Source organism: Felis catus, chromosome B1 (assembly GCF_018350175.1).
Source record: "Felis catus isolate Fca126 chromosome B1, F.catus_Fca126_mat1.0, whole genome shotgun sequence".
Classification (NCBI taxonomy): Eukaryota; Metazoa; Chordata; class Mammalia; order Carnivora; family Felidae; genus Felis; species Felis catus.
Genome location: NC_058371.1, coordinates 69,001,225 through 69,015,661, shown reverse-complemented (window position 1 = coordinate 69,015,661; position 14,437 = coordinate 69,001,225). Strand labels below are relative to the sequence as shown.

The 14,437-nt window shown below is 37.8% G+C and overlaps 1 protein-coding gene across 1 annotated transcript; it reads right to left on the bottom strand.

The window, feature by feature from the left end:
• Positions 1–117: 117 nt before the first annotated feature.
• On the bottom strand, positions 118–13,444 carry PPID (peptidylprolyl isomerase D). Its single transcript, XM_003984906.5, has 10 exons — positions 13,239–13,444; positions 11,856–11,996; positions 9,540–9,646; positions 7,367–7,555; positions 6,341–6,463; positions 6,092–6,198; positions 4,198–4,339; positions 1,277–1,363; positions 1,138–1,180; positions 118–388 (listed from the first exon to the last, which is right to left on the bottom strand). Exons 1-10 carry the CDS (start codon positions 13,321–13,323, stop codon positions 300–302), a joined length of 1,113 nt encoding a protein of 370 aa, XP_003984955.1. The 5' UTR covers positions 13,324–13,444; the 3' UTR covers positions 118–299.
• Between the last annotated feature and the right edge of the window lie 993 nt (positions 13,445–14,437).

Genomic DNA, 14,437 nt, shown 5'->3' with positions numbered 1-14,437 from the left:
AACTTAAGCTTTAATCTGTTTATCCAACAGATGTGTCTTTAGGAGATTAGAAACAGGCTGGACACCATTATTCTTTGTAACTAATGCAGAATAGCCATTAAAAAGAACCAACTTCACTGTATTTTGTAACACCGTTTTATTAAGAGTGAACCCTTTTCAGTATTCCTAAACTGTAAACAATGAGAAACTGAAGTATCAAAGGAAACACATCAGGGATCATCTATAACAGACAGAAACCTTTAAATTTTCTTACTGCCTTTATACAATCAATGCATATGTAAGTAAAACTGAATTCCTTATTAGGCAAACATTTTTGCATATGCTGCCTTCTCTTTATCTTTCTGTGCCTTTATCTTTTGTTTGACTTTCAGCAATTCTGCCTGGATAGCTGTAAAATAAATATGTAAATAGGAGTTATTTCTCAAAACATCCAAAAAATGAGGATGCCCAACAAACTGATGTTTTAGTATGACAGTTAACACCCCCGCCATTGATAAAACTCTTCTTGTCCATAAAGTAACTGAGCTCTATTAACAGAATATTTTACTGAGGAAACATCACACAAACACAAAAACCATGAAACATAATTTTAGAAGATTGTCAATTTGAAAGAAGTGCCTTTCCTATTTTACTTTAGTAATAAGAAACTGAAGATATATTTTAATACCTAGGCCTACCATCACTATTTGTAGCAGGCATTATTTGAAAAACAAATTTTTGTGCTCTAACTTCCCATAGCTTTCCTGAAACATATCCAGTAACTAGAATACTTATATTATGGCCTCATTCAGCTTAAGGAATGGTCCCAAACATTAAATTCATCATAAATACTTTATCTTTTAGTGCTGTGCTTTCAACTAGAATTACAGCAATAGGAACCAGATCTCAAATGATGTGATAGAAAAATAGTATTCAGATGTGTGAAAATCAATATTCTGAAGAGAGACCAGAATGTAAGCTCCTTGAGAGCAGGGATCTTGACGTTCACTGCAGTATGGCCAATGCCTAGCCCAATAACAGACATTCTGTAATATATGTTGAACAAATAGGTCTCTAAGTGGCAAAAAATACAATGGTTTATGAAGGTGAATTCTTACAGGACAAAATGAAGTTTCACTATAAAAAGTACAAACTTACCTTTATCTTCTGGTGCTATCTCCTGAGCTTTCTTAAGATCAGCCTTTAATTGAAAAAAAAAAAAACATTTAAAGAAATTAGATGTATGATTTATGAAGGTGGTTGTCTAAAAAAATTAAAATTTAGAACAAAATTTTACCAAAGCTTGATCATATTCTTTTAATCCTTGCCATCCTTGAGCTCTACGGTACAATGCTTTCGTATTTGATGGGTCTATTTCAAGAGCCTACAAAAAAATTGTAAAATTAATATTTTTATCTAAATATTAAGAATTAAATATATGTGCTAGATTTCAATTTACTGCCAGTCAGGTACAAATCAACCCTTTACTGCTCTGTGATAATGGAGTTGGATGGACCCTGTAAATACCCTCTGCCAGCTGGCACATTACATTTTGTCAGTAGAGGGCACTAAAGGGACACGGATGAGAAAAGCTGTTTCTCTTGCAGGTTCCAGTGCATTTCTCTTGGGCTCCTGCACTGAACTTGGTCAACAGCACTACTTGGTCAATAGGAGCTCCCTGCAGGCAACTTCCCTAAGCACTACAGGGAATCACAAGTATGGTACCCATTGAACTTCTCTGCCACCAGTAAGTCACAGCTATCCCCTCTCCAATGAAGTACGGATCTCAGCCTAAGGGCCCTTAAGAGGTGACTTTTCCTTGAGGCTCCATCCCAGCTCCATATATTTATATATGGCAGATAGATATATATCTGCTATTCCCATATTCTTCAGAATTCTCTTTACTAGCCAATCCCTCATTATCCAATCTTCCTCTTACATGTACTTTTATATTAAACTTTCTCTTTTCAAATTACTATATAGTTTCTATCTCCTGATTGGACCCTAAATTAACAGAGAAAAACATGAATAAAAATGTGTTACACTCTTTACTTGCAATCTATGAGTTTTTTTAAGGAGCAGTAGTTAACACTTAATAGGTCTCTGCTCTGAAACAAATATTTTAGAAATAACCTATTTTGTGTATTCACATCTTCTAAAGGTCAGTACTAAGATTTTACTGCAAAAGGCATATTATCTGCCTCACAAAGGTCCAAAAGAAATCCAGAGTTGGGGCACCTGGCTGGCTCAGTCAGTGGACCATGCCACTCTTAATCTCCGGGTCAGGAGTTCAAGCTCCGCATTGGGTGTGGAGACTACTTTAAAAAAAAAAAAAAAAGGGGCGCCTGGGTGGCTCAGTTGGTTGAGAGACCGACTTCGGCTCAGGTCATGATCTCATGGTTTGTGAGTTCAAGCCCCGCGTTGGGCTCTGTGCTGACAGCTCAGAGCCTGGAGCCTGCTTCTGGTTCTGTGTCTCCGTCTCTCTCTGACCCTCCCTCACTCATGCTCTGTCTCTCTCTGTCTCAGAAATAAACATTTAAAGGGAAGGAAGGAAGGAAGGAAGGAAGGAAGGAAGGAAGGACGGAAGGAGGGAAGGAAGGAAGGACGGAAGGAGGGAAGGAAGGAAGGAGGGAAGGAAAGAAGGAAGGAAACCCAGAGTGAAGACCAAACTTTTCCTTGGATAAATTTTTTCCTGTTGTATGCTCCCTTCTAAATATATTAGCCCTTATTCTACCTATCCTACCAAATTAGTATCTCATTAAAAAAAAAATTTTTTTTTTCAAGTAATCTCTACACCCAGCATGGGACTCAAACTTACAACCTCAAGATCAAGAGTCACATGCTCTACCAACTGAGCTAACCAGGCACCCCAGATTTCATTTGATTTCTACTTACTCTGGGCATACCTGATTTAATTACATTGCTTAATGTGCAAAATACATAAAAATTACTGGAGATGGATCTTTCTAAAATACACAGTTTGGAAAATTTTTCAACTATGCAATAAGAAGAATGTCATAATTGCTTGATTAAGGAGGTAATGCTGCCACCTATCTAGCTTTATCAGTCAGTATCCCTGGATGTCCCCATGAAGACAGGTGACCTTTGAGTGTCTCAGTAGTATCCATTCTCCCTATATAAATCCTGATGACCCTAAATTGAAACTGACTCCCTCTTCATCCAAATAAAAAGTTCCTTGGGAGTATGAGTCTTTTAACTGAAACACCTAATCTCGGCGTGCCTGGGTGGCTCGGCTGGTTAAATGTCTGACTTGGTTTTGGCTCAGGTCATGATCTCATGATTTGTGAGTTGGAGCCCAGTTCAGGCTCTGTGCTGACAGCGCAGAGTCTGCTTGACATTCTCTCTCTCTATCTCTCTCTCCCTCTCTCTCTCTGTCTCGTATCTTAAAAAAAAAAAAAAAAAAAAAAAAAAAAAAAAACACCCTATCTCTGTTAGGTGCTTAAAATATGCCCAATACTGTGGTAAATGTTCTTACATGTTATATAATCTTTGTAACAATTCCATAAGGCAAATATTATTTTCATTTAATATAAAGATGTTGGGGCATCTGGGTGGCTCAGTCTGTCAAATGTCTGACTCCTGACTTCAGCTCAGGTCACGAGCTCAGTTTGTGGGTTTGAGTCCCGCATCAGGCTCTGTGCTGACAATACAGAGCCTGCTTGAGAGCCTCTCCCTCTCTCTCCTCCCCTTCCCTTCTCATGCCATATCTCTCTCTCTCTCTCTCTCTCTCTCTCTCAAAATAAACTTTAAAATAAGCAAATAAATAAACAATAAAGATGTTAAAACTCTCTAAAATTAGGACTTACCCAACAAAGTTAGTAACGGAAGTCTAACAAAAACACCCAAGTCTGACTGGCTCCACAACCCATAATCTTAATCATTCCTGGCTTTGTCTTCCAATACCTAGCACACAATAGGTGCTCAATATGTTAAAATGAATAAATGAGCTGATACTGTGCTCTGAAGGGAAAAGGAAAATATCTTCATTGGTATTAATTTACATAATGTTAGAAGCTAAATGAATGGATTAACAGGAAGAACTGAAGGTCCAAAGTATTTAGAGATAAAAGAACTTTTTCATCAAGTCTCATTAGGTCCTATGTAATAAAATATATTAATGTATATAAAATTGTTTTTGTTCAAGTTGATAAATCATAAACCAACTCCTTCAAAAAGTCTGATGTCAAAGAGACTTACCTCCAAACAACTGTCAATTGCTCCCTGCCAATTTGACATCTTCAGTTTACAAGCACCAATATTCAGCACGCAGCTTAAAGCTATAGGTTGCAGCTTCAATCTGTCTGCTTTCTCAATAACAGCCTTTGAACCTTCCACGTATCTGGAGAATACATTAATAAAGTTGGCATGTAACGCCACATACGACTTAAACTGCTCCTTCAACTATGTCAAAAAGTATTATGTCACTTCTGATGTAAAAAGCTCATCAAATGCTAATATTAATATTCTTAATGATCACAATTTTATTTTCCTTTAGAAGATTTATTTTTATTTGTTCCAACTTTTTCCCCAAAAGTGTTCAAAGAAACCAATTTAACAACAATCCCCAAATCTAAAGATAATCATACACTACTAACATGTCCCAATTTTTAAAACTCACAATCTCCATTATTTACGTTCCAATGTAATTATGTTTGGGCCAAGGTTCTCACTGTGGGAGAGGGTATAGAATGAGTTGACTTTGAACTGTATTTTAATACAGCTAGCTGACTTTGTTGACTTTGAACTGTTGACTTTGAACTGTATTTTAATACAATTCTTATCTCTGCCCACGGAAGAAGGCCCAGAAATGATGAGCACACCTGGCTCTCAGAATCTGGTTTCTAAAATCAATCCCCCAATAAAAAGAGCCAGGGCTCCTTGGAGAAACTGCTAATACTAAATCAAGAAACAAGATGAACATAGAACACCTTGTGAAAGCAAGCAAGTGCTCACAGACTAATAGGAACATGTCAAACAGATACAGGAAGGGGGCTTCCACTGGACAAATTGGAACCCTTTGAACACCAAAAAGAAGGAGAGTACAGTAACAAGCTGAACTGGAAAAAAAAACAAAAACAAAAACAAAAACAGATCTACAGTGGTACTAAAAAGGGAGGCAGGGCAGAGGGAAGAGGCTCTTTCAAACATTAGAATGCCAGCTATGAATGATAAATTAGAAAATCAGTTCTGTCACCATCAATGTAATAACTGATTCGGGCAAAGATCTTCAATGATGCTAACACCCACTGGATGAAAGAAAGATTAGGAGCTGGATATTTACAGAATCTCACAGGATCACTTCACAAAGTACTTATTATTTACAAAAGGAAAAGGTACTTTTATGACACAAGCATCTGGCTAATGCCACTTTAACCAAATGCCAAAACTCAAAATAGGCCAAATTGACATGTGCTTTCAGGATGTGGTATCATAGGAAATATTCAACACCACCGATTTAAGTTGTCTTGCCAAAATATTTAACCTCAAAATAATCTTGAGGGAGCAAACAAATACAGATGGTATTCCATAAAACGACTGACTTAATAAGACTGCACAAAATACAAATGACTTAGAAAACCTAATGTAAAATAGGAACTACCAAAGATTAAAGGAGACTAGAGACACAAAACCAAGTGAAATAATTAGGGAAATCTGCACATGGATTACATATTAGACAATATTATTGGATCAATATTATTCTGGGGGTCTTTTTCAGTGGTCCAGAAGGTTATGTGGAAGCATGTTTTTGATTCTTAGGAAATATCTGCTAAGCCATTGAAGGGGTAAATGTCATGGTATCTGTAACTTCCTTTCAAAACAATTCTACAAAAAGAAATGTAGCAAAAGTTAAAAATTAGTGAAAACAGGTAAAGGTACAGGAGTATTCACATACTATTCTTTCAATTTTCCTGTATTTTGAAATTTTCAAAATAAGAAGTTAAAGGAAACAAAAGAAATGCAACTATTTCAACACACCTGGTTATTATTCTACAAAGTAATTTTGCCCAAAAGACAATAAACAACTCTGAATTTCAGTTTATAATTCAAGTTACAAGTTATTAAAATTAACTTACTAAAAATATTTTATTACCTTAAAACTTTTGTATATTTTTTAATGGCCATCTCCCAATTCTGGGATTTGAAAAAAGTATTTCCAATATTTTTTAAGTCTTCTGTTATTAGTAAAATTTTATCTACCTGTATAAAAAAAATACAAATATGTTGCATTTTAGTAATTAATGTAGCTAAATGCTAGGTTCTATCATTAAGACAGACTGATACAAAGCTCAAAATTTTAGTACTATTTTTAATAAAGTTTGACTAATCTGAAAGTACTCACATCTTTTAAATCTATATCTGCATCCTCAGGGAAATCTGGATGACTGTCACCAGAGCCATCTTTTGGGAATATGCCCCAATCATCCCCTTCCTTCAATTCTCCGCATTCTGCAATAACGCACAACTGTAAAAATAATCCTAAATTGTAGAGGTGCACTACCATATTAATGAGATTAAAAACAAGAGATCTAGGTTTAAAAGCTATACAGGTGTAAGTTATGTGCAACACTGTCCATGTCACTTCTAAAATGACAGATTGACACAAGTCTCATCTATCTGCTCTGATTACAATAATGCCCTTTATATACATTCCACTATACAATACAATGTCACTATTTTATGAAAGTGTTTTACTGCTATTTAGCGGCTCAGTATACAGAGAATAGTTGAAAATGTTATCATTTTCTATATAATTTTCTTTCGGTGAGGCATGTCCTTTCAAGTTTACTACTGTTTCCATCATACAATGAGGAACAGTCTACCTCCTCTAAGTATTTCAGCTTCCAGTTCCCACACACAACCCTGCCAACTAGGTTAGGTAGTATTCTGGCCACTGTAATTCAAGGACATGTAAAATACGAGGTTCTTTACAGAGTTATATAATCTAGTCTAAACCCTCAAGTAATTTATACAGGATGAGGAAACATGCCAAGAAAACTTAAATAACAAGATCAAGGCCAAACCACCAGTTAAATGGCAGAGTCTAGACAGGATTCTTGGTTTCCTGTCCTCTTCCTACTATGTACTAATGCACATACTGATTCAAAGTTTTGCAGGTATAGAAAGAATTAAGAAACCTACAAAAAAATCACCAAAACTGAAGTTGAAATAATAAAAATCTCCTTATAAGCTACCCTAATCTCATCTTTCCCACTGTAGAAAAGTTTAAAAAAAAAAGTGGCAGTCCAAGCTTCAATACCAAAAGTCATCCTAACATTCTCCCAACTAATAATCACCTGATCCTTTTACTTATGTTTAAGGCAGTAATTAAGATAACAAGTATATCTCACTATAACTTTTTACTTACTTTGGCAGGTTTTTCACCTTTCACTTCTACATTTTCCAGTATCCTTGCCACACCCATTCCTTTAATTACTTGACCAAATACCACATGTTTCCCATCCAAATGAGGAGTCGGAACTGTTGTGATAAAGAACTGAGAACCATTTGTATTGCAGCCTGCGTTTGCCATGCTCAATAAACCTTCCTGGTCATGCTGTAGAAATAAAAATCATTAAAAGAAAACCAAGGTTAGTGGTCCTAGTCTGAATTATTCTTTCACTGACCATTCACATAAAACTAGGGCAGGCTTTAATGTTACTCAGAACAAACAATGTAATTTTAATTTGTATAAATTGCAACCTTTAATCCACAAACATGGGGCACTTAATCACTTTTTAGACCTTAAGAAAAGTTTATGAAACCAAATAAAATAATGAAAACAATGGGGGGGGGGCAGGTTTCTAAACAGGCCATTTTGAGAACATGTTTGTATCTCAACTTAAGATGAAGATGCTGTATTATGGAAATCTAATAATGATTGTACTCTGCCCTCTTTTCATAAGGAATGCTCTCTTCTGAGAACAGGGAACAGTCTGAGAACAGGAAACAGTCTTCCCATTTTTATGAGCCTACACTTTGATTCCTCCTTTACACATCAATAAAGTGGGAACAGTGATGGGACATTCAATTTAGACAGGACATTCGTTAGGTACTTTCCTAATCTCAGAAGAATCCAAACAGGGGCACCAGGGTGGCTCAGGTGGTTAAGCATCCAACTCTTGATTTTGGCTCACATCATGATCTTACAGTTTGTGGGATCTAGCCCCAGGTCAGCTCTGTGCTGGCAGCATGGAGTCTGCTTGAGATTCTCTCCCCTCTCTCTGCCCCAACCCCATGCACGCGCACGCGTACACACACACACACATAAACACACACACACACACACACACACACACACACACACACACACACACATGCTCTCAAAATAAATACATAAATAAAACTTAAAAAAAAAAAAATACAAACATCATGGCTTTCACTCCAGGTGAAACTTCATAGAACCATTCCAGAGAATGACCTAAACAAACTGCTGCATACATTTCAAAATCAAATTTCTACTTGGCATCAACCTATTCAAAGATTCTATGAAACCGAATGTCTTCATCTTTCCACTTTATCCTTAGGCTTTCTAAATTTTTGTCGGGTCATGCAAAGGCTGAGGAAAGCCTTTGTCTTTCCTCACTCATATCCTTCAAACTGGCATCTATGTTTTAGTTCCTGTCTAACCAAGTCTTGGCCACCCTGCAAGGTCCAGTTTAAGGACCCATTCCTCTTCAATGTCTCCCCTAATAATTTAGAATATATAAATCATACCTGTCTCCTAGAATATATAAAGTCTCAATCAATTTAGCATTAATTTGCATATTATTTATTCTCCAGTTGTCCCATGTGTTTTAATCTTGTATTCCTGATAAGATCTTAAATTATCATCAAAGCCATTCATTTTTATAAACCCTCCGGTGCCAGTGACAGTACTAAATACATACAATTGCAGCCAATGAATACTGTTTAAAAGACTAATGACAATTTCTTTTCAAATTATCCTAATTACCTTGCTCATATTCCTCATTTCCAAAGATATTACTTTACTTTTGTACTTACGTGTCCCTTCTTACAACTTGAATGATGCAATATACCCCAATTACATCTTGGGAAAATAAAGATAAGAAGGCACAGGCACCACTAATGTCCTTTAGGAGCTTGGACATTAACCATATCCGTTACTTTGCAAATCCCCTGACATCCTGGATATTAGCGATGGTTTTGTTGCTCTTCAAATTCAAGCATAAAGATGCACAAGTTACCATCCTTCTGATAATGAGAACATTTTTCCTGGAAACAATTCTGCCATATGGTGGCCACTCTTAAAAACTCATTGGCTTTACTGAAGTATGTAAACCTGGATCTCACAGGCATAACCATTGTATTTTTGCCAAATAAAATTAGTGGATCAAATTTTTCTATATTAAAAATAGTAAATATATATTAAATATGTATTTACAAATATGATACCTTTTACAAGAAAAGGAGAATCTAAGCACACGTTGAAATATTTATTGGTTCTTAGTCCAACAAGTATCCCAGACATCTAATAACCTTTACTATTAGCAATAAACATTCCCTTTTGTCCACTTTACCTTATAATAGAAATTTTCATCTTCAAATTTTTCACCATAAATACTTTCTCCGCCTGTCCCATTTTGATTTGAGAAGTCTCCACCCTGAATCATAAATTTCTTAATAACTACAAAAAAGGAAAACAGCTATTAGAAACTAAAATATGGAGGACTATAGTAATGTTAACTAATGAACATGTAATAAGAAAGATGAACTTCCTAAAACATGACTCTAGTCTTAGCACTCTCCTGTCTTTCCCCACCCATCCCCACAACTCCAAAGACTTTTCATAGTCTGAGTCCAAACTACTTTTACTACCTGCTCACTCACTAATACTCAAAGAATTAGTTCAAATGGCACCTCCTTGTGAAACTGTCACTGAGACTCCCAAGTTGGATCTCATCAATTTTCCTCCCACAGCATCTTGATTCTACCTTTACAACACATATTGTAATGATCTGTCTCTTCTAGGAAACAATTTCTTAAGTACAGCAACTGCTTTTCACCATGCACATGGCTAGGCACGTTACTCATTAAAGTCTACTAAATAAGATCAATTATTCTGAGATTTGTTATACGATAATGGAAGTACTTTAGCAAGTATTAGCACTTGGTGTCAAAGGTTCCCAAGACCACCTCCATGTTCAGACATTTTCTAGGATTCATGGGCCTCAGCATCTGGTTGCATTACAATAATGTAATAAAGATACACAACTAGATGATAAAAGAAAAAGATAATAAACAGTCTGGAGGAATCCATGTGCTTCCTTACACTCTCTCGCTTCTATGAGAGGTCATATAGCACATTCTTCCCCCAGCAAAAAAAAAAAAAAAATGCAGCAACATGTGCACAATGTTGTTGCCCATTACAGACTCATCCAGGGTTTTCATCAGGGCTGATCATGCAGTTACTGTCTACCTAGCCATGTACCAAAATTTCAGACTCTCAAAAGGAAATCAGATGTTCAGCATAAATCAAAGTGTGTATACAAACAATCTAGGCACAGTAAACCATCATTATGATTCAGGGAATCGTTCAAGTGCCAAGTTCCTAAACTCCAGCTAATGGCCATCCTGCAAGCAAACCTTTCTAAGGAAAGCAGTCTCAGGCCTCCTACATCAACTCTCTTCTGAATACTACATTCTATTAGTATATTTTAGTATTTTATTAAACATAAATGTAAAACATTTAAATATTTTATAATCAACATTAATTTTTTCTTAATCAAGTTTCTTTTAAAAATACTACTCATGATTATGCTTTAACTTATTTATTCATTAAGCAAATATTTACTGAGTGCCTATTTAATAACTATACTGTATGCTGAAGACAAAACGATGAAAAGATTTAGTTCCTGAATTCATGGAACCTAGAGCCTACTAGGGAACCATCAAATAATCACTAAACAAAGGGTGACAGGCATTGTGAAGTGTCATCTTTTAATTAAAATAATACCAAGACACTGAATCTTTCAATCAGCTACAGCCTTCCCAGGCAATCCTGTCCACTACTAGGTATAACTTTTTTGTCATCAGTCAAGCTAAAGTCTGCTTCTTGGGGCGTGTGGATGGCTCCATCGGTCAAACATCCAACTCTTGATCTAGCTTAGGTTGTGATCTCAGTTTGTGAGTGTAGCTGTAGGCGCAGAGCCTGTTTGGGATTCTGGGACTCTCTGTCTCTCTCTCTATGCCCCTCCCCCGCTTGTGCTGCACACACACATGCACTCTCTATCTCTCAAAATAAATAAGTGAACTTTAAGAAATAAAAAATAAAAATAAAGTCTGTTCTTTATCATAGCACACCCTTTTTTCTCAATCTAATCCCACTGGTGTGAAGAGCCAGATGTCTGGTGAAGCTAAGGCATTCCATTTCTAAGTAAACCTTAGCACCCTCTCAGAATTCCACTTTTCACAGCCCAACCTTTACGAAATTGAGCTACTGCCTCAGATGTCAAAGCATCCTCCTGAAACCAGCAGTAATTTTTAACTTTCACTCTTTATCACTTCCCTAATGCCTACAGAATTATTTACGAGAATCAGATTCAAGGGGCACCTGGGTAGTCCAGTTGGTTAAGCGTCCAACTCTTGGTTTCGGCTCAGGTCAGGAACCATCCCACTGTTTGGGAGTTCGAGTCCCACATCAGGCTTTGTGCTGATATAACCTGCTTGAGATTTTCTGTCTCCCTCTCTCTGCTTTCCCCGCCTGTGCGCGCGCGCGCGCACACACACACACACTCACTCTCTCTCTCTCTCTCTCTCACACACACACACACTCTCTCTCTCTCTCAAAAATAAGCGTTAAAAAAAAAGAATCAGATTCAAATTTTTACACATACTTCGATGGAAAGGACATCCTTTGAAATGGAGAGGTTTCCCAGTGGTGGGTCCAATGCCTTTTTCTCCTGTACACAACGCACGAAAATTTTCTGCAGTTTTCGGTACAATATCTGCAAACAATTCTAAGACAATTCGACCAACTAAAATAAAAAATGAAATCATGTCAGTATGCAAACAACCAAATATGCAAATGATAAAAGGGGAGCTGGTAAAATTCTAGTGACTGAAATACCAAGTTCTCTTTTTTGGTCATTTTTCTAACATTCAAATTTAGTCTAATGTTAAGTGTCATGTATCTTAATGAATCTGAAGCAATTACTTTTCTACATCTTAACAAAGGATCATAAATACAGTAGCCGGAAGATTGACACCATATGAGGGACACTATGAAGTGCAAATGGTTTTAAATTCTGAGTAATTTCTTCTAACTTGTACTCAGAAATTATAACCACCAAGTAACCAATAGGAGAAAATTAAATATCCTTTGAGTGGTCAGGTTGGCTGAATTTTAAGTATAGCTGTAGCCTCTGTGTTCTATGGAATCTGCCTAATGCAGCCGCTCAAGCAAAAATGTGAAGTTGTTCCCATTTTAGACAACTCCTAAGGCAGGTAAAATAAACCTCGCGCTAATTTCAAAACAAAATGTACAAGTGCGTCCATAATCATCCACGGGGTCCCTAAATCCTGATGTGTCCGTTAGTATTTGCGTTAGCACAGCCTAGCCCCACAAACCTAACCCGTTCTACAACAAGAGCAATTCAGGTACAAATCGATACGCTAATTCCCAAGACCCTAGGAGCTTCCGAGACGCTGACGTAGCCTAGGCAACCACATTGCTACATTGAGCTCCTTTTTCCCAATGCCAAAATAGAAAATATTCACCAATCTGACGGTACCTCTAAGTTAAAAATAGGTAATAAGAAAAAACAACAAACAAAAGTTGCTCTATTTATAAACCACATGGCAGCGGCTGATAGATACCTCGCGTGGCAAAAGACATGGCGTGACCGGAACTCAACAAACGCCTATCACAGTTTTCTGAATGTCCCACTACGTACATAAAACAACCTTATTTCATGCCTGCCTGATGCAAGGTGGCGAGGAAGTACAACCAAATCAGGAGAGACAAACTAAAGGCCGCCACAATCCCCAAACCAGAAATTTCCAGAAACTTCCGCGCGACCGATGGTATTGGTACAAGGGCGCGGGCTCCACCCAGCCTTGGAAATCAGTATTTGTTCCAACAGTCCAGTCTAGGGAGCCATCCCCTTCGCATCACAGTGCAGCCCCTGGCCCGAACCGCACGCCACCCTCGGAGTCGCCCAAATCCTGGTAAGCCCAGCTTCCTCGGGGCCACTCCCCAAGTATCAGACTCTGCTCACCTCGCTCCCCTCCGATGTCCACGTCAAAGAAGACTCGGGGGTTACTGGGGTTGGAGGGCTTAGTCTGGGGGGACGGGTGAGACATACTGAATTGCAGATGCGCTTGGGAGCGAACTCAGACAATCTCGGGGACGCCCAGCACCTTCGACCCCAAAGCTACTTTCTCCGCGACGATCTGTCGGCGGCGCTGACGAGCTACTTCCGGCGTGAGGTCGGGAAGCCGCGCCCTGACTTCCGGCGCCTCCTCCCGGCGTCGTTTCCGCGCGCTGGAGTTCGTGCGCGTTCTCTGTAGTTCTCTGCCCTGTGCTTTCTTGCTTTTCGCGTACTGAATTTGCAGCCCCGATCGTTTTTATTGTTTTCGCACATGTTTCATCGCTTTTCCTACCACGGTAGTGTAAAAGAGCTTTGGAGACCGTCCTCTCCATCCCAGCCTCAGGTCTGCCGCTAACGGATGAGTGACTGCTTCTCTGAAACTCATTTTGCTTGTCTGGAAGATGGGACAAAATGCTCACCTTGGGGGGTCGTTTTGAGGATTGAAACGTAAATTGCTTAGCACAATGCCTAACACAGCCTGATGGTAGCTAATCAATAGTGGCCATGTTATTACTGCCTTATTGTTAGAAGTTACTCTTAATATTAACATTTTTACTGATGATTGTGAAGCTGAACGTCCAGAAAAGAGCAGTTTCGTTCCCTGATAAAACTGTGTTATAGTCCAGTTTCCCCTTATGGGAATTTGTGTAAAGATTTTACCTAGTCATAGGAACATAGACTCACCTCTGATCAAGCCTAATTTTGGAGAGAACTGGTATGTTCTTTAGCACTTTGTGATATTCCAGATGTTCATTATTCCATCTATCCTCTCTCATTAGAATTACTCTGCTAGGACAAGAATTTAGTTTTGTTCATTGCTTTATCCAGAGCACTTCTAATAGTGTCCAGCAGGTAGTAGGTGCTCAATAAATTGTTTTGAATGAATGAATGAGTTACACAGAATGCTAACAAGAAATTTTATTTCCATGTGTCTTTGTGTATGCTTTGAGAAGATTATCAGTGCTTCCTGCTGACCCTTTCAAATTCCAGCACATTAAAACTAATGTAAAATCTTAATTCCTTACCAGTTGACATCCTTGAATTCCATGGTGTTGATTCTTTGTGGTTCCCTGAGGATCAAGTAAGCTCAGCACACAACTCATGAG